General features: G+C 35.2%; 1 protein-coding gene across 3 annotated transcripts in view; it reads right to left on the bottom strand.

Annotated features, from left to right (window-relative positions):
* Positions 1 to 692: 692 nt before the first annotated feature.
* Positions 693 to 27,479, bottom strand: part of SNTG1 (syntrophin gamma 1) — a 353,771-nt gene continuing 326,984 nt past the window's right edge. For all 3 annotated transcript variants that reach the window (XM_040588489.1, XM_040588490.1, XM_040588492.1), the window contains 2 exons: positions 16,240 to 16,350; positions 693 to 6,938 (listed from right to left, as the gene is read on the bottom strand). In XM_040588489.1, the coding sequence (XP_040444423.1) occupies positions 6,780 to 6,938; positions 16,240 to 16,350 (270 nt within the window). In that variant the 3' untranslated portion in view covers positions 693 to 6,779. The remainder of the gene's footprint in view (positions 6,939 to 16,239; positions 16,351 to 27,479) is intronic.

Genomic DNA, 27,479 nt, shown 5'->3' with positions numbered 1-27,479 from the left:
CCCTGAGGTCTAAGAAAGCCCTGGTGACTGGTTGTGGAGAGGGTGGGAAAGGTGTCAGCAGCACTGTCACAAGGGAGCTTAGCTGGCTCCTCCACACCTCAAGCACAAGACAGGCACCAAAATTGTGCCTGTGAGATGTGCACTGCAGGCTCTCACCCTAAATTGTTGAAAAGGTACAAAGGTGCCTAAATAAAAAGCAGGGGCTCCCCTTCTTCCAGCACCTCTTCCTTCAGTCATAGAAAAAGACAAACAAAATTGAACTAATTTCTATTACATAAACAGTTGAGCATGGTGTTGCAAAATAACTTTACCAGCCCAGATTCTTCAAGTATTTTCTTGAACTCTCAGACTTGGCTTCCAGTGATATAAAACTCATACACCGTATAACTGAATACAAAAGATTAGTTTAAAAAGTATTTATTTTCTATTTTTTTCCTGTTATGTTCCATTACAAAAAGAAGCATAACAAAACCAAAACAGAAGATAGCATTTTATTAGTGGTACATTAATGAGCTTAAACAACTAGGTGACTTATATTTGTCACAAATACATATTACAAACAACCACAAAACCATAACTAAAAACGAAATAAATAATTTTAATAGTTTTCTTAATTTTTAATATTTATAAAATATATAGCACTTTCTATTACATTTTTCAGTCATTTTTATCCATAACAAATTAAAACTTATGACATATATTGCAAATATGCTAAAGGGATAAGAATAATTAAAAAAATCAAAGTTCCTGAAGGTATGAAAGAATAAATCAGTTAATGTTTATCAATTCATTATTGTATATCCAGATTGTGCATATCCTGCAAAAATAGCCATTTCTTCAATTAATATACATATTTTTCTTTATAGTATTATAAGATTAAGATTTTTAAATGTAAAGCTTCATGGATTTATGATTCTGTTTTACAGTTGTGCCTAATATGTAACTTTCATTAATATATACTAAATATCTCCCATTAGTATATACTAATACACACACACACACACACACAGACACACACACACACTCACACACACACTGCATTATATATTAGTATATACTGAATAATAAAAGAATTTCTATAATATATAGTTGGGATTATTGTGGAGAAAGTTGTTGAAAGTGGAATGCATGTATACCATAGTGAAAACTGATGACATTATGTAAGTGAAAGCGTTTAGTTTTACATTGTTCAATGTATTTTGACAGATTATATAATGTACTGTAATAATATACAGAATCCAAACAGAAATTTCTTTATATTCCAGTATTCCTATGTTTTCTTTATGATTCCAACGGGATATGTACCAACACCTCTGCTAAACTTCCTGAAAATGGAGCCAAGCAAGTAGAAATGTGTTGACATTACAGACCTTATTCCAGGAAAATATTAAAATTGCACTTAAGAACCCTCCAGGTCAGGAAAGCACTTAAGATCAGATATGACTTTATTTGCTTTAACCTGAACGTTAATCACACACTCAGTTGGTCTTACTGGTACACAGATGCCCTTGTGATAATTCTAATATTGTCCCTGACTGTATAAGAGGTTTAGAGGTTCTGCTATGTAGCTGAGTACAGTTTTGCCATCTGTCTGAGCAAAGGGGGCGACAGAATGGGGGAGTGTACTTGGGGACCTCAGAGCAAATATGCAGATATGTATTTGTGGTAGGCAGGAAGAAAGAAGCAGCAGGGAGAGTGCAGACTAGCACGGGGCAGCCTGCTTGCAGTCAATACTGTCCTGGTGTGGTGAGGGAAAAAGGTATGCCCTGGGCACCCATCAGCCTTCTTCAGATTCACTCTGCCCCTTACTGCAGCGCAGCATCCCCCTTCAGGCACCAAGCTCTGGCAGGCTACACTGTGAAGCTCAGCTTTCTAGGGTCCTTGAAGCACCCACGGTGCACAAGCAGCAGCCACTGCAGAGACTGAGACAGCTGGCACCAGCACCTGGCAGCCTTGCTGTTAGCATCTCAGAGGTTTTATACTCTGGATTCATTTCAATTGGGCTGCATGGTCTGAAAGCCCATCAGGACCGGGAACTCATATAGGTGTGATACTCATTTACTTTCACCCTGAAGACTCAGTTCATATGCTTAAAGACTGCTCTGTGATATGAAGAGTAGCACAGTGAGTGGCAGCAGGCAGGAGCCTGGCTTCAAAAGCACATTCCTGATAAATGAAAACACTAGCATAGAAGCACCTCGAGCACCTTAGAGAGAGAGACACACACACACACATACACCTTCAGAGATCCTAAGCTACGTTCCTGCTTTGGATTTCCCTTTGGAGAGCCTCAAGTCCTACCATAGGCATCTAAGACAGGTACTTAAATTTTGGGAGCTGACTGAGTCTGTCATTTTTTCCCATCATGCAGAACTGGTCAGAGGTGCGAGTCCAAAGTACAGACTCATAATTGCCTGAGGCTGAACATTGAAAATCAGCTTAAACTTTTTTTTAGACTCTATGCTTTTTCAGAGACCAGACCCTGTAAGGAAATGGAAAGTGCAATACAAGGATTAGTGTTTAATATTAATAAAATAAATTTTTCTGAAGTGTTCCTTGGAATTGCCATACCAGAATTAAAATTGGTCTTTTTGGCATAGGGAATACTCAAGGTTACTTAGACAATACGTAGCAAAGCTGCGGAATTTCTAAGGGCAGCAACTGTACATTCACAAGATCTTCAGCCTTTTTAATATTTTGTTTGATCTAAGAAACATCTTAAGGCATTGAATAAACCAAATCACATTTAAAGTAACAGGCTGCAGTATTGACAACTACCTACTTATGTTAAAATGTCCACTTTGAGGTGTTCTGATAAACTCTACGTGCACAGAGTAAATCAATATGTATTTGTGGAATCAAGGACTAATTTGGAAAATATTTTTCATTATTCTCATCTCAAAGCATATTGATACTGTATATTATTGATTTGCATTCTTATTAAATCTAGTTTGAATGGAAAAAAACTTCAAATTACTGGTTTTAAAAAATAACCCACCTACAACCAGTTTGTTTCCACAAACTTCTTGCAACACTTAATTAACAAAATAAAATGGCCAACATTTAAAAGTATGCTGATATTTATTTCAAAGATGTCTTCATGCTACTGGAATGCAAAGCTCTATTGAAAATCTGGAACTGTATTTTTAAATATATGTAGGAAATCAAATGTATTTGTTCACTGAAGAAATCCAGAATGACATGTATTCAAATTGGTAACACTTCCCATAATAAAACTATGCTAACATTATAACCTAGCACATGGTTCATTCTGTGAAGGTCACATCATCTAAAATTTCCATCATAATGCAAAGCAAATCAAACCAAATATATCTAGTTATACTTAAGAGTACATATTTTTGGTACACATCACTTTAATAGGCACAGTACTATTAAGAATTTTTTTAAAATTAAATTTATTTAAGAATACCATGACATGAAGAAAACAAATTACATTTTATGCTATGGGTTAGCTGGTTTGCTCTTTTTTGTTAAAATACCTGTTTTCACTTGCATACAGATTTTTAGCCAAAGCTGATAAATCATTATAATTGTGGTTTTGCATTGTCATTGGGCTGCATTCACTTGCAAAATAATTGTATTCATTATATGTGAAATGTGAAATATAAAATGAGAGGCTGCAACATAAAGTCTGGGTTTTGACACATGCCCATGAAGTTCACTATGCTTTAAAAGGGAATCTCCCGTAGGTACTTAAATGAAAAATATAGCCATTTAATATGTTTGTAAATCATATTTTGCAATTTCATAATCAGTTATAACAAAGAGTTCAAAATTTCCCTCTTTGATTCAAGACTGAATTTCTGACCAACTTGCTCTAAAAGGGCAATCCTGGATGCAGAGTCACCTCTGAATATCCTGTGATGTCTGTGCACAAGCCCATGCTGCATTTACAAACCCATGCTGACCTGTAGTCAAGGCTATGGCATTTTATATTCTGACAAGATCACTTTTATCTTCTTGAAAATAAAAGTACTGACTAAGCCCCATCAGTCTAGCTCTTTGAAATATAGGGTTTTAGAAAATATATAAGTACCAATTTACAGGCTAATGTTTGTCTCTCAAATGTTGCTTATTTAATGCCCAGTTGCAAAACTCATTGATGAATACAGCAGTTTTACAAAGAGAATACTTGACAGAGATCTTTAGGCTACCCTGGTGGAGTCCCAAAAGTTCATGTCATTATCTCAGTTCTGCCCAAGTTGCTTTCATATAATGGAATCCTTTAATCTATGGCAATTTGCAATTACATACTATCTGCTGGTTTGGGTAAATGTTATGTTAATTGAAGCACATTTAACAAAGTTCCTTGAACAACTCTCAGTTTCAGTGGTAAAACGGAAGGAAAAAACATCCAACTGGCAGGGCAGCTTGTTGGTTTTTGGTTCTGCTATTACCAGCAGAGCATCTACCGAGGTGTTAGCATGTGCCAACAGTGTGACAGCTGAATGACACAGCATCGCGCTAAAAGGAAGGAGGTGATTTGGGAGCACAGAGGAGAACTGTCATTAACAGGTATGGGGCTTCTGTTTTCTGTTGTCAGTGCTCTGTCAAAATGTGTGTTTCCAGTATATGCTTTCTTGACAAGGATAGTGCCTGAACTACCATCGTGAAATCTCTTGGACTATCGTTGCTTTGGAGTCAAAGTATCTAGGGTTTGTACTCTTTTCAGGAACAAACACGAGATCCCATGGACAGCCATGGTAATTTTATGTGTTGTTCTGAGACCAGGATGTGACCCCCCTATTCAGGGAAAGTTCATATAAACCAACACATGATAATGACTATGAAAATGTTGTATTTTGATGACATTTAAAGCATTTAATAGCTGGATTATGACATCATTCCACTGTATTTATCATGGGAAAAAAATGTGTAACCCTTGGAGATGTATTAATAAGAAGTAAGTATGTACTGAAAGACATTTGAAAGCGATTAAAGAGTCCCCAGGAAATATATTCTTACATTATTTGGAGCTAGTATCAAGTGAGATCAGCTGTACTTCAAGGCAAGGATACTCTTACATACATAAATCCAAATACTTGTAATGCAAAGCAAAGAAACAGAGACATGATTTGTCCCTACAGTTCATTCATCTTTTGTTCGTGCCTTGCATTTTGAATTGTTCCCATTTTTTAAAAAAAAGCTTTCCTCTGGCTTCCCTTTTGAAGTTTTAATTATCTTAATCTGTGCAAAGGGGTGTGACAGAATTAGTCTTTCTGCTAATCAAGGCAGATGGCATCCATAACCCTTACCTGCTATGTGCTTTTATAACAAGTCTAAGCGGTGGGAGGTGGGTGGAAGTAAGTTTTAATTTCAGTATAATAAACAGAAACCCCATAAAGTACTATTTAAAATGTTATGCACACACTGTAGCTGTACTAAGTATTCTTCCAGCGTTTTTTTTAGGTTCTCTTATCCTGTCTGGCAAAAAACCCCTCATTTCTCACCTTTTCTGTTGTTTCAGCTATATCCCATAGATGCTCCCACCATTTTACCATCTTCACTGATGTGTGTAATAGCACAAAATTAAATTATTTTTCAAAACTATATTTAAATAAAGTTATTAATTTAAAATTTACAATTCCTGCAGATTTCATCATTAAATGATACTCTGGAACTAGTACGTAGTCCAGAGTGATCTAATATTCTTAACATACAAAGACATTATGCATCCTGTCATTTATTCTTTACAGGCTACTCAATTTATTCCTGTCTTTTACTAAAAAATATATTTTTAAAAAATTAAGAATGTAAAGGGTGGACTCATTTTTCAAGCATAACGTAGAACGCCTATTTTGTTGAGAGCCTGAGTGGAACAGAGGTTCTAGTTATGATGTGAAATCAAGGTTAAACATGGAAACAATGTATTAGATGGATTGTCTCTGAAATAAATTAAATAGCTAGGTCTTGTGAACAAAGACTATTAGATTTAGAGAATGTAATTCTTGGGGAAAAAATGAAGAAGTAAATAGCAGACATGATATTTTACACACTTGCACTTAATTTCTAATAAAAATTAAATTTGTATCACATTATTTTTACTTGAAGAGAGACTCATGGAAAGCTGTTTTGCTTTTTGTGGCTTGGTTTGTTTGTTTGTTCGTTTTAATGTATCAGTCCAATATGGCTAGATCTTTGTTATTGTTAGACTAAAAGAATAAAACAGAAAAAGTATCATGACTTTATGTATGGACACAAGTATGGACTTACAACAGTACTTAAAGTGCTTTCTTATTTGAGGAGATACTTACACAAATGCCTTTTCATGCCTATCTCCTTGACACCATGTATATGCTTGTTGCTTGCTCTTAGGTGATTTATAATATAATGATAGGGTATTAAGTTCATACTCAGAGTTTAGTATATTGTAATAAAAAACATCTGAAAACAGGAAAATGACAATTCTATTCATGTATTATTACAGCAACTTGAAAATTTTATTAAATACTGAAGTGCTTCATTTCATCATTTATTCCTTTGCTTCCAGTGTTGCTTAAAGCACTATGTAAGTACAAATAGATCATACTAAAAGCATATCCATCCTATTCTGGGGTTTTGACTAGGATTATTTACTGATGTCTTGCAGAACAGAGATGAATTTATGATCCGACGTGACCATCTATCTGCTGATGCTGCAAGATGTCCTGCCTCCAGGCTTGGTTTCCACGTACATGGTTCACCAAAGGTCTACATCTTATGAATATTTATACATTGTTATGTCTTCTTGTTAAGTGGCAGTGCTGTAATGTGAGATGTCAAGTAGTATACTTTAATTTGCCTGTACCAGAAGTTGTGGGAGCAGCAGAAGATGTGGCTTGACTGCCTACATACAAAGGGTCCAAACAAGCCACTTTAGCTGCAAAGAATGAGTGGATACAGTGAAGGACTGCAAACAGGTTGGAAAACTCCAGCTCCTGGAAGTGAAAACAAAAAGATTAAACATGAAACAAAAGAACACCTCACAAACACACACCCAGGAATGAACCACTATTCAAATAGCAATAATTTAAATAGTTTGATGTAATTCTGCTAATGTGCCTGGCAATTCTCCATTATAGGGACTTAGACACTGATCTATCCCCATTCAGTAAATAACTGGAGGCAAAGATGGAGAAATTTTTAAGTTAAGTGCCTCCACAGAAATATGAGATCCTACTGGCTAAAGGGGAAGGCAAGTGACACTATATAATATCTTTTTGCCTCAGGTTAATGAAAATCTGGCACTTTTGCAGGCTGATTTAGACAGAAATTGAATGACTGCACCATAACAATTTACAAGTCTCTGGACTACTCCTGTATACGAAATATACCCACAAAGATCAATAATGTTGAGTTCCACATAAAGTACATTTGTTCATCACATAACCTCGCTATTCGTAATAGGTAAGCTATTATCTTACCTAAGCTGATTCTTTAACCAACCCCCCCAAAAAAACCAAACATAAAAAAAGGCATATTTTCAAAAAATGCTATCACACAGTGATATTCTGGATCTGTCTTCATTGAAAGGGTTACTGTTACTGCACCAAAAAAAGGAATAGTTGCCATGTTTTCAACTTATTAGCAATGTTAGACAAAGTCCTTCTTTTTCTACTTTAATTTACATTTCTTCATAGCTTCTCAGCATGCAATTAGACTACCTGGGACTCTTTCAGACAGCACTACAGAGGAAATAAATAAAAACTACATTTTTTTACATATATAATTTTGCTACTTTGTGTTTAATTGCCTTTATCTGATCCGTCTTTTTTAGGTTATCTTCAGTACGTGTTTTTGGAGTCGGCATTTAATCAATAAATAACTGTTGTATTTGAAAGCGAATACAGAGGTATTTGAACACAGAAGTGTAGGGATGGTGGTGCACAGTTGCCACCTCCCTGCTTTGATTCACTTGATTATACAGATTTCTTCATAGTAATATGAAGCCAGTAATAGATATCTGGTACATTCTATTTGTCTTTCTGTCCAGCACTGGTATTTCCAGGCTATGTAATGCCAAGGATTTTGCTTTTTTGTCTAGAAGAATGTTGATAATGTAAATTCAACAAAAATTGGTAAATCTCTCAAAATGACATTAATCTGCAATTTTCTGCCCATTGAGATTTCCTGGAAGATACTACTTCACATAATTCATGGAGACACTCTCAAATCCCTCATGCATGAGGGGGAACAACTGCCTGAAATCAGACAGCTGCATATGCAGAGTGTCCACTGATGTACTGAATGGGTGGAGCTTTGATAGCTCTCTTACAACCTGAGATGTCCTTCAGACATGGTCAGAAATAAATTTATAAGATCCCATGAGCTTCTTTAAACTCCCCTAACTACCAATTCTCAATAAAGAAGATAAAGTTCATGACAAGTTTCACATACCCGCCATCTGTGTCCATTTTAATAAATCTGTTTAGAGACATTCTCATTTTTAAATGCCATGAGAAGGGTGATTTTGTCACTATGCCAAAGGTTCTTTCCTCCCTCAAATTTCAAAATAAGAAAATTTATCATAGATAGAAAAAAAAAATGGAAATTAAAAGATGAGGAAACAAGGAATTATGGAAGCTATTTCAGAATAAGAATTGTCACTCATTCAAATTAATTTGCCTTTCAGTTAACTCCTTTTTATTAATATGATATAAATTATCCTTCTGGTACTATAAAAGTAAAACTGAAGCTTAAGATGAGAGAATAAATATTTAGCAGAACAGTAAAAAATTTATAATATCAATTCCATGTGTTATCTGTAGAAAGACTACATTTCCCCCTATGTCTGAACAGGCTAAGCCTATTAAAACAAATATTACAGTTTGAGAGTTGAGTCAGTTAGGTAACCTCACTAATTGAAAGTTCTTACTTCCATAATTACAGCTACTAAACACTGAATTTTCACTCAGTGTATTAGTACAATTATTACTAAAAGTTATCACAGGTCTTCCTGCAACAGTAACACATTGGGAAGATCCATTGCTCAATGGACCTTCATGGAAAATGGGTGAGGCAACAGAACAGCTTCTGAAGGTCCCATTGGATTACTATTATTGATAGTAATGACGCAATGCAGAAATTACTTTGACTGCAAAGGTGAACACTAAGAAGTCAGGAAAGGCTAGATTATTATTATTTCCCATGAAACATTATTCCTATTTCAATGTAGACATGCATACTTAACTGGAAATTAAAGCAATGTGAAGCACAGTAGGCTGACTGGTTTGTAGTGAGTACATAAAGACCTGATTAATGGCAGCAACTCAGTTCACAGGAGTCTGATTGATGGGAATGAAACCTATCAGGAACAACAGTTTTCTGGCAGATTAGCCTAATCACAAGAAAGCTTAACAGACAAAACATTCCCTCACTTCTGCTGAGAACTTGCCCTTTTAGCTGTCCACTGGGCTGCACTACTGCCAGCAGATTGAGGGGAGCCCACAAGCTTTTCTGCATACCTAGCCACACCTGGTTGTTTTCATCTATACTTTGTTGTCAGTCTTTCTCTTGTCTGAATACTCTTTCATCTAGGCAGGTATTGCATACCCAGCTTCAGATGAATTTTCAAATAAACAAACAGGCAAACCTTAACAAACCTGAAGAAATATGCAGCTGAAGTCATTAAAGTTACTACCAGTAGGAAAAAGCAAATGCTCTGAAATCAAAAAAAGGCAAAGAAATCGATACTTAAGGTACACCCACTTGTCTGTGCACAAGTACACAATTTACTACTATTGCCTGTTGCCTGTACACCTCACCTAAGACCCTACTGTCCTAGGAATGTCAGTGTACCCTCTGGTCTTCACATTATCTTCCTAAACTATCTCTTGATCAAGCTACTCTCACCCTACATGGCTGTCATTATACCAGACATCCCCAGATTATTAATATAATCATCCCCTGATTATAAATCAGTTTCTGCTGAGGACAATGTAAGTGGGCAGAAAGGTATGTGAGAAAGATGCAGTCACTGATTATGACCAGAAGTGTAGGGGAATTTTAGTAACCTTTCACAAAGAATGTCTGGATTGACATGGATGAAAAGAGAAAACAGTAATTGCCCCCAGAGAAAAAAAAAATACAAACCCGAACTCTTATTGCATTATATTAATCACACAACTACATAAAGAATACATCTACAGAACCAAGCAATTGTAAGACTGTAAGTATTCATGATATGGATAGAAAAATATTTTCTCTTTCATCTATATATAAGTTGCAGATAAGAGATTTGTTCTTTCGTCAAACGTGGTGTTACATGTCATATATATACTAAATATTATTGCAAAATCTGATCTAAAATAGATAATAAAGATAATCCATGTGCAAGACATGAGGAAACTAAAAAGTGAATCACACAAACCTACACAGGTCAGAAATCTCAACTCAGAATGCAGTCACTACAATTGAGCAAGCACTCTTAAAAGTCCTAAGGATGTATACTTAAATCCCTTTAAAGATGATCTTCTAAATCTGAAGAGCACTGTGATGCTCAAAGAAAACCCCTCAAGGCTAAGAACAAGGATTAATTAAAAATTATATTTTGGACAATATACTTGAAATGAGCAGAAATTTAAGTCTGGAAAATGGTGCAAGCATCCATCAAGACACCTTGCAACACTTGAAAGTGAGCATTTTGTTCACATTACAACAGCACTAACTCAGGGTATTTGTCTTTATATTAGATTTCTATACAAGATAATTTCAAGTACAAATTAATTGGCATTAATTATCATTAAGGTAGTATTAATTAATTAATAACTATTAATGCTAAGTCCTTGAAGCTACAGTTCTTTTTTTGCTGATATCATATTTCTGCGCTCTTCTGTTCTCTATATTCAAATAGTCAAAGACAATTGACTAGATCTTCATCCTGATGTGCTGACTTTTGCAGTCATTTCAGTTTTGTAACACTCAGCTTAGGGTTTCAGCTAGTCTGTGAACAAAAGCTAACCTGATGCAGCACGGCTATGCGACCTTGCCTGAGTTTTTCTGACAAGTGTTGAGCTGTGAAAAAGCCCTGCACGTTGCAAAAGGTGAAAGCACAGACCTAAGTGGAGCTTTTGAGTTATATATATGTTTTACAAGGCACAGACACTCTCATTTCGCAGAAATTACTAACTGATGCATTTACTTGCAAAATTCAAATGGAAATCACATGTAATAAGATAAACAACGCTGATGCTGATTTTTATATACATTACATATTCCTATGTTTGGGAGCGTACACATATATCTCAAAACAGGATCTCTCATAGCTTTAACATATGCTTCATTTTACTTAGCCAGGTAAAATTGAAGAGCATAGCACAATGAGTTTGTTAGTCCTGAGACTGTATTAGCCTCTGGAAGCTGCTGTGATACTGGAGAGACACCAATAAATCATTAAACTATAGCTAAACAAATAGGCAAACATATAGGTAAATAGATAAGGAGGTGCCTAAGTGAATTCCTTTGTGTCTTACAGATGAGGAGAAAGTTTTGCGCATCTGTGCTTGGTTTTTTTCAACCCAACCCCAACAGCTCTGTATGAATGAAGGAGAGCGATACATAGGCTCCATGTTCTGCCAAGCAGACAGCTCCATTTTGTAGCTCTCAGTCAGAAAAATTCTGTCTGACTGCACAAACTTGTGCAATATCTCCTGCTGAGTGACAGCTGGGAAATAACCTACAGATTGGGATGTCTGAGAGGTATTGATGATTAGTGTTGCCCCTAAGTGGTTTTCTTCTCAGAAACCACTTAGACCTTGCCTTAGGGACCTTCAAAGTTAGGTGTTTGCATCCAGAAACTCTGCCATAGACCCACTAGTGTGACCTCTGGTAATTACTGTTCAGATTTTTCAGACTGGAATTGCTGAAATCTATGAGGAAACACTTCTTTTATACTACAGTATATAACTTCATAGTAACATGATATTACCTACAAAGAAGCCAAACAAAAGCATCAGTACAAATGTTTAAATATTTCTAAATTACTTTAAATCTGAAAAGTATGCCTGGTTAAACTGTAACTAAATCCAAAACATGCCATTTTGAATTCTGTTAAGTCAGGCATGAAGCACACTGTAAAAAAAAATTGACAGCATTATAAAAATATCAGTTATTCAGTGTCAGTGAAGGACTTTCTATCACTAAGGAATATAAACTCTGGTGGCAAGTGTGTTTCTCAAAAAAAAATAAAATCTGACTGATGAATGGATGTAGTTCTGTATTTTTTCCCCAAATATTTTTTCCCAAAATATTCTTCCCTAGATTCTTCTAACATTAACAATGATATCTCTGTATATTCCACCAGAACACAGAGAAGGTGCTGGACAACTATGAAGACTGTATGACTAAAATTTAAAATTCTGTTGTGGAATTATTTTTTCCAAGCAATGTCCATCTAAAAGTCTGAAGGTATTTCTAGAATAATAACAAATGTATCTAAATTTTGGATCAAAATTCAAAAGCTAAGCACTCTGACACTATTAATTCTCTAGTTAATGAATTAAGTGTTCCAAAGCTAAAGGATATTATTGCAGATAATAACACATCGTCCCATAATCAACACACATCTGGAATAGCATGAGATACACAAAATTTGTAAATAAAGGAACACAGGAAGCATTTGGATTTTGATAATTCATATTTTCACAGGAAGGAATTATATACAATCAGAATCATTTAGTTTGGAAAAGACTTTTGAGATCAAGTCCAACTGTAGGCCTAGCACTGCCAAGTCCACCAGTAAACCATGTCCCTCAGTGCCACACCTACACATCTTTTAAATACCTCCAGGTATGGTGCCACCTCCCTGGGCAGCCTGTTCCAATGCTTGACAACCCTTTCAGTCAAGAAGTTTTTCCAAATATCCAACCCAAACCTCCCCTGGTGCAACTTGAGGCCATTTCCTCTTCTATTGCTTGTCACTTGGGAGAAAAGACCAACAACCACCTGGCTACAACCTTCTGTCAGGCAGCTGTACAGAGCAATACGGTACCGCCCAAGCCCTCTCTTCTCTGGGCTAAACGACCCCAGTTCCCTCAGCTGTTCCTCATAAGCCTTGTGCTCCAGCCCCTTCACCAGCCCCATTGCCCATCTCTGGACACGCTCCAGCCCCTCAGTGTCCCCCTCGCAGAGAGGGGCCCAAACCTGAACACAGTGTTCGAGGTGCGGCCTCACCAGTGCCCAGTGCAGGGGGACGGTCACTGCCCCGGTCCTGCTGGCCACACTATTTCTGATAAAATACAGGATGCTGTTGGCCTTCTTGGCCACCTGGGCTCACTGCCAGCCCATATGCAGCTGGCTGTCAACCATGATGAAAGCAATATTATTTAAAAAAATAAAAGCCAAACAAGAACAACAACAAAAAACCCCCTCTGGCCAGATTACCTCACATTTGCAGGGAGTAACTGAATTATAGTGCATGAACTACATTAACACATTCCATCAGTGCCATAGCTGAAACTCACAGTTGGAGGAAAAATGATCTTGGAGGCAAGAAAAGCAGGAGTCTCAGATCAGGTATGCATATACCATAGTGAGTTCTGCATGGAGTGTATCAGTGTTAATGATGACAGGGAAAAAAACACTCTCAGTTCTAGCGACTGTCTTAAGTTGTATCTGTTACCTGCCATGCCCTGCTTCCACACTACTGCTAGGGAATGCAGAAATGAAGAGCCCTAATATGTTGGTGCAATGGGCCCTCAGATTTTTGGATTTGTTCTCAGTTGTGAGCTCTCATTTTCCTATATGCTGGTTATTCCCTGCGCGTTACCTTTACGTAAAGAAAATATTACACTGTATTTCCCCTTAGAACAGTGGCTCTCCAGGCCATCTGAAGCCCAGAGCTTCATTTAACAGGTGATGATAGCTGTGTCCATGAATATTCATCACAACCTTTAACAGATGTTTTACAAAATTCCCATCATCTGATTCCAAATGAAGCCTGCATACAGTATGCATGAAACCTAGCAGTACAAGCATTTCTGAAAATCTGATTAACATTTCCTAATGACTCAAGAGTTCCCCAAATAGCTATACCTCTAAGTCTGCAATGCCAGTAAAGTCCGCAAAGTAGAGGCTAGATTGTTCCACCTCTTCTTACGCTGAATAGTGCTTTAAATCCATGAAAAGTCTGAAGGATACCGATGGGGCCTATCCATAGAATTTTAAACTAACCAAAGTTGAAAAAAAGTATGACCCAAGAATCCTCACGTTCGGTATATAGCCACATTTAATTATATTTCTTAGACTAAGCAACATACTTCATATGTAATCAAATTAGAATGTATAAAGTGCTCACTACAAATGCCATGGCACCTTCCAAAGACAATATGATCTGACGTTTTTTGATTATGATATAATTGGAATGCTTTGATCACCAAGAAAATAAATTAAAAGTAACAGATTTTTATTCCCAAATTGATCACCGTAGAAGTTTGAATTTCTAATAAAGAGAAGCATCCAGGCAACATGACAGCACGTTAATAAGCATATTAGGGAGTTTGTATAATATTTTGCCTTCATAAGGTAGAAGGTATCATTTCTGCCTTGATAAAAGGTAGAAAGATGAAATTTCCTAGAAATAAAGTTCCATTGAGTTTGAGTAGGAATAACAATAGATACGATAAAGGTACCAGGATATATCTCTAAGGCTTATAAAGTGGTTTGCATGGCAGATTTAATTTAAAACATAAATACATTTAGATGAAACCTATTTTCTTCTTCAAAACCAACATGTCATACTTTTAATTTTTATTTATTATTTAATTAAGTATTAAAAATATATTCTAGTTTTACTGAAAAAAAAAAGAAAAGAAACACTGTCCCCTTGGTTTCCTACAAAATCTCTTTAGTCCTAAAATCATGTGTTGTGTTAACATAATGGCAATAGCGAACAGATATTAGAAAAATAATGATGAATGTAATTCTTCAGCTGTACTTAGCAGCATGATAAAGGTTCCCAATTATTTGTTTAGAAGAAAATCATCCTCATGACATTGGGCTGTTATGTTTTCTTACTAGAGATGAGAAGAAATTCTGTACAATTAAAACATTTTCTGAAGGAAACTGGAAGTAAGAAAATATTTATCTTTGAGATGTAGCAGGACATGAAGGTACTGAAAGCCACGATCCACCACATTAATGGGAGCTTTTACATACCTTTACTGTATTGAGTAAAACATTCAAAATCAATTAAATAGCTGTTAGGTAGAAAATCATTAATACCAAACATAAAGAGGTATGCAAGAAGGAAAAAATAGCTGCTTAACGTAGCTACTTACATTTAAACTCACAACTGCCCCTGATAAAAGGCATTTTTTATTTACATACTTTATTATGCTGTGTGTATTTAGCCCTTTTAGAGAGAAAAATATTTAACCATTTCCTTTTTGCTCATGGAACTGTATTGTTATATTAATTCAGCAATTTTCTCTCTGACATGGTCAGGAAAAAAGGTATACGCTTCCAACACAATTTTTAAAGATGGGCAAGAAAATAGTCTTTAGGTTTACACAAAAATTGGGATTGTAGACAAAGTATTTTCAATCCAGACTCTAAGGCAGTTCCAGTTGCCAAAGATCCTGGGAGATCATGTGTCCTCACACCCCCGGAACACTAAATGACCTATTCTCCAAAGACATAAATCAAACTAAGCATAAATCCCTCAGGGTTACTGTTTTCATAGATCAACTCTTGACTCAAAAGCATAACTGAAAACACAACTTTTCTGATTTTGAATTAGATGCAGACACAAAACTTCAGTCTTGTAAGGGAATATCTTTTTAATCCGCATTTTTTTGCTCTGAGAATAAACCAAGATTTGTAGATGCTGGGTTTTGTCTGTATGTTGACTTAAGAATGTATTTTGCACCATTCCTTCTTGATACAAGTACAGGGTGAAAAACAGGGCATTCAGGCTCTCAGCCAGCTTTATCAAAATGATGGAGGAGAGTTGGCAAATATGCCTAAAACTATAAAGAGCAAGCCCTGTTTTGTTTTTTATTATTATTATTTTTTTAATGTAATTACAACCTCAGAAGACTTTAAATTAGCAAAAAACCAAGCAACTGATCAGGTTTTCTTTTCCTGGAATTTATTTGGTTTTCTTTGCATTCTTTGACTTTTTGCATTAATCTAATATTTCTAAGAAATTTAGTTTAATTCACACGTCTGTTCCCCTAGATGTTTTGATAACTGCTTTTACTGTACATTGCCGTTATAAAACAAAAAATGTATTGGTTTTACCTTTGCTTCAATTTGTTTAGTATCTTGGTTTTGGAACAAAAATTTGATTTTGCTCTTCCCATCATCTGAAGAACCTTTAAGCTGAGAAAACTTGTACCTCCAAAGTACAGCCTAGAGAGAAAAAAATAACAAACCATAAAAAAACATACACAAGCAACTCAATATAGTTATAATTGAAAATTGTATTAAAAATAGCTGATGTCCTTTCGAAGGAATTTTAAACCCTGCTATGGTACATAATTCAATCAATTTAATGTTTTGTGGTTTGATGTCCCTTGGATCACATGGATACTTTGGCAGTGTCTGATGATCAGTCAGACTACATTTTGTAAAATTTGCTCTGAAATTCCTTTATCTATATTTAATCCTGAGAAAAAAACCCAAAGGTTAGTACATTCATTCTTATGCCAAAAAAACAAAGATTTTTTTTTTCTACTGATGATCAGTGGAGTCCCTACTCCATCTGAAGTGATTACTTCTCAAAGAAGTTGTCTGTTTTAATTCACATTAAAAAAAAATCTAGCTGTATCAACATAAATGGGACTTATGAAATTAAAAAAAAAATCTATTTCTAACTGATAAAGTAACAAAAGGAAACCCTGTAACGAGAAATTATTTTGAGTTTACCTATGAAAGCTCTAATCAGGAATTTTAGCAGATCATTAATTCCAAGCATATCAGTGGCCTTTCAAGTAATTATATTATGAATTATATTGTGTCTTGTTGGAAAAAAAAAAAAAAAAAAGACAGATTATAGAATAAACACGCAATTAATGAAATTTACAGCTGGCTAGAAAAACATTTTTCTTTTTATATCTAATGTGGATTTATGTAGAAAAAATACAATTCAAATTACTTTCCTTAAAAGTGGAAAAGAGCAATTTTATATTTTATGTCTTTTTAACCTCATTTAAAGATTCCCCACACACACACCCGCCCCAATATTTTGAAGCACTAACATTTTTTCATTGTGAATTCAGTAGTATTTCACAAAATTATAAGGTCATCCTCATTCATATTGTGCTGTTACTTTGAGGAGATACTAATTTCACATGCATGGGACAACACGAATTTAAGGCAAGATGTGCTACTCCATTGTTTTTTTCTAAGGGTTTGTAAATTACTTCCTCTCAGTGGTGTAGGACGATACTTCCATCTGTGCCCTTTGTCTATATTGATGAATGATTTAGTATCTACTTTAAATTAAACAGAATATAAGGGAGGCCAAATTTTTAACTGTCCTAAATCTATGCAGGTCCCTTTGCTTCAGGATGTGTTGATCTCTTTATGTTAATGACTAACACAAATCTCTAACCTGCACTAAGCTAAAGAAAATTAGCTGTGTTTATCTTAGTAACTTGAGGGGGAAAAAACCCAAACCAACCAAAAGGAAAGTATCTTAACTGCATACATTACACAAAGCAAGTGCTAGAATTATTTTCCCTAAAATTCTCTCTCTGTATTTGCCCCAGATAAAAAATCCCAGTTCTCAGCACCACTTTCATTCTCTGTTTTTGTATGATATGTGAGCTCCCATCTACCATAAACAGTGTTAAAGACATTATCTTTCAGATAAACTAGAGGAATTTGGCAATTTTTGTGGAACGATATCATATTTGTTTCAAATGCTGTCTTCCTCAGCCCACCAATCTGTGCTACAGAAAACAGAATAGCTACCCTCATCTCTGTGTGCAATTACTTCCACCTTGTTTGATCAATAACGTTTACTTAAACCCTGTAGATAGTAAGTTAAAAAAACCAAACCAAAACACCCAGTATACCATTCAGGTGGTTATACATCCTACCTATGTTGTAAACTCCTTTTTTACAGACCTATGTAACTCAACAAATCTTGTCAGAAGGTCAAGACCATTGCCTTTCTACAGGAACAGCAAATCTATATAAGCACATAGTTTCCTAGATGAGAAATGTAAAGGGCATTGATGGTCTACCTGTCTCAGGAGAACAACAATAAAAGAAGCAAGAGAGAGGTGCAGTAGTAAGAAGGACCCTTACAGGGGCATGCAAAGTCCCAGGGTATCTGGCCTTATTCCCAACCACATTAAGTTTGAGTGAAGATGAAGGACATGCAAACTGTAGTGCTTCAGCATTTCCCATGCACTTTTGCCACTCACTTCATTCCCACTCAGAGGAACGAGAATGCCATACCAGACCACAGGCATGATTCAAGAACACACTCCAGTTTACGTATAAAATTGGTTTTCAAGAGCCCTACATAGCAATGGCTCTTACTTATGTACATTGCAAAATCAGATTTATAGCATGGAGGGCATGAAATTCTTCTTGAGATTAATCTCAACAAGACTGCACCTCTTCCATAAGGATATGAAACAAGTTCTTAGAACTGACAGTTCAACAGCACACTTCAGAGACTATTAAAAAGCTTTCCATCTAAAGTGTAAGGAATAAAAATGCCATTGACAATGCATGCAATGATATTGATCAACAAATTGCGCACACTTTTTCCCAAAGATGTCTACATGAAGGAGAGTTCTTTCTGCAAAAATTAGAGTGGAGAAATGTGAGTTTTAAGTTACTAAGTCAGCAATACAAAGTATTTCAAACGTTCAAGCTAGACATCCTGGCTACTTCTTTTGTTCTAGAGAATTTCTGAATAACAGTTCCTTCATCTTGGTTTGAAATACTGGTTCACTCTGATGCACTCTGGATGCGTCTACACCTCAATGTACCACATTACATCAAAAGTGTAACAACTAGCTTAAACCATATGTCCAAATTCTAGATACTGAAGATTGGGTGAATTAGTTAAGCATATGCCCAGGAAGACCCATTTACTGAAGTGCTGCCCTGTGTAGCCAGAACTGCATGTTTTGCATGTGTAGCAGATGTACAAGATGATGCAGAATGCTGTAACTAGCAGTCAGATCTCTCTCTTAAAACACAGTACTTGAGGATCCCTGGGTTACATCCTCTTGTGATTTCATATGTTCTGGGTGGAGGTTTTTCCTTTCATTACTGCAGAATGCATAAGCAGTGAACAGGGACCAGACCTATCTGTTTTCAATTACTACCTCAGAGTGCCAAAATAGAAGAGAGAAGCAAAATCTACTCACCTAAGCACCCAGTTTCACAGAGATGTGTAGCTACAGCAGTGACATAAAATGCATGAGAGAGAGTTTCACATATTAGTATCTTTCGTGTTCTTATGGGCTGACTTCAGTGTCACAGTGCTCCCTGTGGTGACTTCTGAATTCTAATTTTAAAGGGTAATTCTGTATTAGGAATAGGAACCCTTGGGGATACTGATCTATACCACTGTTAAAAGCCAATTGAATGCTTTTTTTTCATGTTTTTGAACATCACAGTTTCTCAGTTGAATGCTTGCATCAGAGAGTTAACATAGGTTGATATAATTTTGTACAAATTTATATGTATGTATAGATTGATTTCTAAGCAATAAGTATATTTGTAAAACGTTGGCTTTTCCTCAAATTTCTGAAAAACTAAACTTATGTCATATAAATAATTTTTAAATAAGTTTTTATGAAATATAAAATATAATCAGAAGTACTTACTGGTTTGAAGATACAGTGTTAATGAGCTCAAAACTCTGTAATATATAATGATAGGGCTTCTTTTAGTTAATAAAAGTAACCTGTTCTCCTTAAGAGCTTTTCTTGTATAATCCTCAGTAACTGTGCATAACCTGCATCACTGAGAATATTTTACAAGGCTATATATACCATTTTTAGGAAGCAGCAAATTTTCATTTACCCTAAGACAGATTAGACAGGTAGACCAGGCGGCAAGTCCTTTTAAAGTACAAATTGCAACATTAAAAAAGGTTCTGTGGTAGGTGCTGGCATCAGCTACTTGTGAGGACCCTGAGACACTTCTCAAGTAGAGGCACTCAACCTTATGGTGCCTTGATGGAAGACCAAGTTGAGAACTCAGTATGCACTTTTACTGCCTTTAAAAGGGAACTCTCAATTCATGAGTAGAGACAGAACTTGTGAATAACAGCAAGCAGTCTAATTTAGAAACTGGGGACCAAGGTAGCAGCATATACTGAAAATACCACCAGCTTCACAATTTGCATACATCTAGTGTGGTAATGGAAAATCTGACATAGTTAATCCATGTTTTGAGAAATGCACTGTAAGAAGACAATCTCATTGAATAATAATGTATGTATTATGCATAACATTGAAAACCACCAACAAGATAGAAATCATTTTCCAAATTATTATTCATAGATCACTTAGGCTGCTTTTTATATTTTATACCATTTAATAAAATTAACTTCAAAGAATACCAGAATGCAATGCAAACAAATGAACAGTGCACACAAGTTGCCAAATTAGATTTAAAACTTCTCTTGAGATGCTATTAAGTTATTGTAATAAGAAATCATGAAAAAGCAAAATCCTGTCTTCACCGAAATTAATAGACTTTTTTTTTTCCTTTGACATGTCTGGGACCAAGATTCTCTACCAATACTTTTTAATGAGAAATATTTTATTTATGAGTAATCATCTAGGGCTCATTTGTTCTACTCTTTATAAACAAACTGCTACCTATTATCTTCTGCTAGTGTTATTTTGCTATAATTATGCAAGGATTCTCTCTGCCTGATTATTTTTATTTTATAGATGAGACAGAAATGCAATACATAAATGGCACATGGAAGAAAAGCTATTGACTTCAGTACCTGTAATAGTTTGCTGATGTTCCCCAGTCACATAAGTGAAGAAAATTATATTGCTTCTATTCTTAGCACTAGTGCTAAATCTAGAATACCTGTTCTGCAAGGAACACTAGAAAATATTTTCAAATTCATATCATATGTCAGTTTGCTACTCATTCCCATTATTTCAGAATCCTGGAGTAAATGTTAATGCGGCCCCATCAAACGAAATCACTTCCCATCTAGATAATGGCGTCAGAAAAGTGGGAATGCATCACAATTATCTTAGTTTAGGATATGATTGGGAGCATTGGTTAGAGTTGGGGTGGTTTTTTTTGTTTGTTTGTTTGTTTGGTTAGTTTGTTTTTTTTTGTTTCAGGTCAAGGAGCTTGATCTACTTTAGACAAAGACTGGATTACCAAACAGAATAAACAGGTGTCTCTGTATTTTTACTATACATAGAAATATGGGTGTCTGACTAGTCCATGACTCTGTGATAGCTATATGGTTTAGAAAGGATATACAGGCTATTTTGCATTTGGCACTAGGAAAGAAAAGCTGTATTTTGTCAACATGAGTCTCCAACCAGAACAGAATTAATTTGTGTCCTATTGCCTCAATGATGGACCACCTTCAATTTATAAAGTCTTACCTCTTCTACATTGGATCATGCACTGTGGACCAATTCTGCTCTTGTAAAGAGACCATTTACACTCAATGAACTTGTGAAATAGTGTTTGTACCACATATTGCAATGGCATTATTTTGCCTGTCAATGCACATCACCAAATGCAGGTTTTCTTGATATTTTCAATTGACATGAATCATACAAGTTTTATTATGTAATAGCAAAAGAAGTTTGGCTTCATTAGGATGTTTGGAAAAAAACTGAAAGAGTCTGTCAGTATTTTATAATGATTAGACAGATACATCTCAGACCACCTGTAAATGATGGAGTAAATAATGAAACCATCTTTATTAAGAAGAGGATGTCAGGGGTCGTTTTTAAAATATTAGTTTCAGCAAATCCCTTTGTCCTCTTTTCCATTGCATCTCCAAAAAGCTGTAGCTGTACTTTTCCAACACTGCCTCCTTTTCCCCTGATACTCTGATTAAATCTTTCTTCTATTTAGCTTGTTAAGGCAATTTTTATACTTCATATATATTACAGAATTATGCTAAATTTCAGTGGACACCTTTCAAGCTAATGTTGTTTGTCATCTGACTAAAATAAGTGATACTCCTACAAGTCAATCTAAATCAAGAGCAGATTTCTTGTAGGTCCTTATTTTCAAGAATAAAAGTAATTGGGTCTTCAGGCACCTGGGATACACCTTAATTTGGCTGTTTGTCTCATACCTAATTGAGAAAAATTGCATTCTTGCAAAGTGACACTTCGTCCATACTGATAGCAGCAGTAGGGAGCTCAGTAGGATTAAGGTTTTGTTCATCTTCAGTTCTACTGTGTTACCAATCTCTGGAGAGTGTCTTACTAAAAAGAATTATGGTCCAAGGCAATTTCCTTTGTCAACTGCTATGGCTTTCTAACCATAAAGGGAAAGACAGGGGAGGACACAGGGGATAAAAAACCAAAAATGAGACAAAGGAAAAAAGCAAGGAAGTCAGCCCTAATAAAATAACTGTTTTTACCAATTACTGAAGTTACATTGAATGTTAAAAGACTACAGTTTATTTGCTTATTACTGATGGATGACCCACCATCATTTGTTTGTTTCTAGCCACAGTACGTGAGACTGTATGAAACATGCTTGTCAGTTTATATTAAAGTTTTAGTAGCTATTTGTTCAGCATTTCAATTTCTAAGCATGGAATAAATATTTGTTCACAACCGTTACATTATTAAATCTCCACCTTGAAGTGAGCCTGGTTTCCTTCTGTCTTCTCTATTACTGAACCTTGGATTTCAAGGGAGTTTTTACATGCTGTTTCTTTTCAATATGCTCTATGTGTATTAACTGCATGAAGACCTTAAGTTATATATCCCTAGAAAATGTGGAGTTTGTTGCTAAAGAAATGAAGATATTAAAGAAATCAAGATATTCTGTTCTGTGTTATTTAACAGTCTTTTGGTATGAAAAGCAAATTAAAGATATTTGCAATGCTATTTACTGTTTACAGTGTATTCTCTTTTTTGATGAACTGTGCAAAGTGCCTGTGAGAGAGCAGATGACAGGTATATTGAGCTTTGCTGATATGCACCTTGTGGGCCATTATGGAGCCTTTTGTTACTTTGTTCTAACATCACCATATAATTCAGCAGCACTTTAATTTATTTTTAGTCCTATAAGGGATGATTTTTCTTTCTGCTGACAAATATATTTTTTGACTGCTGCTTTAATAAGCAGTAAATGTGATAGAGTACAGACATAGCATTTTGCACAGGTAGGTATACTGCAAGGTACCCTCACACAAACACATACATATATTCTCCATACAAGTTATGATGCAAATATGCACATTATAAAAACAATTTTAATGACTATTTGAGTAGAAACAGAAGCATATATAACATATGTATGTCTATGTATATACACCCATACTCTTGAAGAGCAGACAATTCTTTTGTAAGAAGCATGTTAAAAAGTTATTGAATGCCACTTGAATAAGTAGTTTTTTACATTGGATCACTTTCAGAATAGTAGTGAGCTGAACTTCAGTCCATGTCTTGTTATGCTTTTCAATAGATCAGTCTCCATCCTTAATTCCTATGGTGGCCACACTGGCTGCAAAACCGCATTTATAAATGCTTATCATTATATCTGTGTATGTTCTTACTTTACACAAATCACCCACAAAAGAGTTATATTTGCTCATTAAAACATTGAAATTTATATACTAGCTAATGTTAGACAAATGTAGGACCTGAACTGATGTGCTGTAATTGTGCAGGACCTGGTAAAAATGTTTTCCCCAGTAAACACTAATGCACAATGCTGCAAAAATAGCATAGGGTAAAAGCTGGCTTATAACTTCTAACAGCTGCAAGAAAAGCTTTTGCATCTTCTTAGATTTTTCATAATTAAAAAAAACCCAAAAACATTTAGCATCTAAACCATCCCAAAATAAAATTTATTTCTGGAGCAGATGTTGTATACTAAGATATCTTGTAGTGCAAGGAGTAACTAAACAGCATCTGGAAAACTTGATTAGGCACCCAAATCATAGGCGAATATTTAAGTGGAATTCACAAAGATTAATTAAATTCACTTGTAGTAGAATACCAGCAAGGAAGAAAGGGGGAAGATCAGTAAAAGAACATTATTTGACATCCCGTATTTCAAATAATGCAAATGAAATTGCATTAAAGCTGGTGGACATTTTTTGAAAAAGTCCCCAGTGGAAGACATGTTGTGGGGACACTCATAATAATCAGATTTAAACTTCCATGTATGCCAACACAAGAGGCAGGTGGCCTTTTCACTCCAAGCATAGCACTACTGCAAATGAAGGACTACATGATAGAAATTAAGCATAGTCAAACATTTGCCAATGTCTGCTTGGCCTGTATGTCACAGTTCTCTTTCAAACCGCATCTCGTTAATAAGAAAAAAAAAAAAAAAAAAGATGACACCTTGCACTGGAGCTTTGGGTCTAGAGAGTGCTACAGAAGAACAAGAGCACAAGTTTACATTTTACTACTTTTTAATGTGCAGGAAGAGAAATTCTTTTGTGTCTGTAATTACATTTAGTAGCTTGGAAACTGTTTAGCTGAATTAAGGAATTATTTACTGAAATGTTGTATTAATTTGATTTAGCTAGGCAGTCTAAAAACTGTTAATTCTCCTTGCAGGAAATCACAATGGTTTGTAATATAGCAACATCCCAAATGCTCTAATTGATTACTGTTGGGTCTATGAGCTATCAGTAAGAAAATGAGCAAGAGAAAGCCAGGGATATGCAGCAGAAACAGCTATAATACATGACAAAGCTGTTAAAATCACATCACAGTATGGATTTTTTCTGAAGAACTGGGTTTAATACCTTGTGCACTCATATTTATCATAGGTCTGTGCAGACATAGAAGCAATGTTTTTATCAAGATATGATGTCTTTGACTTGAAATACATTTAGCACAGATGACAGTTTTAAGCCACTAATTCCAATTTCCATAGTTAAGTATTATATAAGAAATAAATGACAGTAAAAAGGAAACAAGCCACACAGGGTTATATGGGTTTTGTCTGGAAACCATAAACATAGTAATAAGAGTCCTTACCCTCTATAAACTTGTTCATGAGCACTGGTAGTGAGTTTGGTTACAGAACATTTGTGAAATATTGACTGTAGTTTGTTAGGCATGTTGGAAAAAGAATATCTATTAACTTGAAATGTAAAAGGGGAAAAACAATATAAATACCGTTCCATTACTTTAAGAACTTGAATATTGGAATAGCTGAAGAATTGTTAAAATAATGAGTTGAGGAACTTCACTGTATTAGTGATTATTCAATACTAAAAATAGTTCACAGTCAATTCAGTAGTGATTAAGAAAGAAAACTTAAAATACCATAAGCACAGAGCTAAGTACAAAATAGAAATTGCCTGAAGATTTACTGAAGACTCCACTGCATCAAAATATAAGCCAGGACTTCTCAGGTGTCCTCGGAAAATACTGGTTGAGTTTTGTGTTCTAAGAAACATGCAAATGACATAAAAAATGTCTTAAAAAATTAATTACAGTCATTATATATGCCCTCCAAGAACTTGTCCAAGACACCCTTTGAATTCATTACAAGATTTTGTATCTGCAGTGTTAATCTGGAATAAGTGAGAGTTGGACTGAATGAATTATCTGCTGTTGAACTCTGAAGTCTATACAATATGGCTTTGAGTTAAGCTTTACCCGAAAAAAATTGGTTGAATTTGGTATGAGTGGTGGTAAACTAATAGAAGTGAAGACATCCAGGAAAGACATGGACTGTTAGAGCAGGTCCAGAGGAGGACCACACCATGACCAGAGGGCTGGAACACCTCTCCTGTGAAGAAAGGCTTAGAGAGCTGAGCTTCTTCAGCCTGGAGAAGGCTCTGGGGAGTCTTTATTGCAGCCTTTCAATACTTAAAAAGGGCTTATAAGAAAGATGGAGAAAGACTTTTTTACCCAGGCCTACAGTGACAGGACAAGGGTCAATGTTCTTAAACTAAAAAAAGGTAGGTTTAAATTGAACATAAAGGAAGAAAATTTTCATGATGAAGGTGGTGAGATAATGGAACAACTTGCCCTGGGAAAGTTGTGGATGTCCCATCATTGGAAGTGGAAAGGTAACAGTTTGTACTGATTTTTCAAATACTGATCGTAAAAATTTATACAACTTACAAAGAATTAAATGCATTTTTTTTTAATGAACAGTATGACATTTTACATACAGCTTTCATCTTTAATACTTTGTTAATTTGTCCTACAGTTGCTATGACTTTTGTACAGTCTTAATGCACAAATGTATATGTAAATATTAAGAAGATATAGATAATTAAAATTTAATTTTTACTTTCCTTGTACTGAAAACTGTTTTCCATTTTCCATTGTTTTCTCAGATCTTTCTTGGCAAAGAGATTTTGAACTCCTGCTTCACATGAACTCCTTCACTGGGTGGAGAAATAATACTTTTAGGTTTTGTGACTAAACATGCCTAGTTTATGTTCCAGTTTATGTGAGTACAGCGATATTGTTGAAGAACATTACCATTGTAGACACAACCTACATCTGCCATCATCATAATGAAGATATCTGAATAAATTTTTTGGCTGAGAGAATCGCAACCTTTATCTTTCCATAAAATGATGGAAAGTAGGTAATGCTTTTTTATTATTTAGGTACTCATTAAAATGTGGTTGACACACTTAGGGCAGATTTGAGACAAGTTTTCATCCTGTAGTTTGTTTGATAATTTCAGCTGTAGCAGTCAGTTGGCAACAGATTATGTTGCTTTACACAGTATTGTTTCTCTTTTCTTCTAATGCAATTGCATTAGAGCCATCCTTATCATCTCACACTGCCTAACGCCTGGTTAACTAAGAAAACAATGTCCTCCTTTTTATCCATGGTGCTATATTTCATTCTAACACACAAATTAATTAAGGTGCAACACTGCAGGTAGGCTTCTGAGGATACTAACTGCATTCTGCTTACAAAACTGGAAGTTTTGTAACTGCTTCAAAATAATATGTCAAGAAGTTAAAAATAATATTTTTACCTTTTTTATATGTAAATATGTTCTACGTAAAATATTTTTTGTGAATGTTATGCAGTAGTTTACTTACATTTATGCAATTTATTTAAATTATTATTTATCAGAAGGCTAAAAACATTTCTTAAGGCATCTGTGGCAACATACTGTTCTATCTGATTAGAAAATTTGGACAGTTTCTTATTAGATTTGCTTATGTACAACTTCCATTCAAGGCACAAAAATGTTTATCTGTATTTGTGTGTACAAAACCTTAATTTTGAAGGGAGCTGCACAGTCTCTTTTGGTTTTGTTAGTCTTTTTTATTATTATTTTTAGGTGATGCTCTTTCATAGCAAAGAGCAGAAAAAACTTCAGATATTAAA

The sequence above is a fragment of the Falco naumanni genome, chromosome 3 (genome assembly GCF_017639655.2).
Source record: "Falco naumanni isolate bFalNau1 chromosome 3, bFalNau1.pat, whole genome shotgun sequence".
Classification (NCBI taxonomy): Eukaryota; Metazoa; Chordata; class Aves; order Falconiformes; family Falconidae; genus Falco; species Falco naumanni.
Note: the sequence above shows the minus strand (reverse complement) of the source record. Positions and strands in the feature narration are given on the sequence as shown.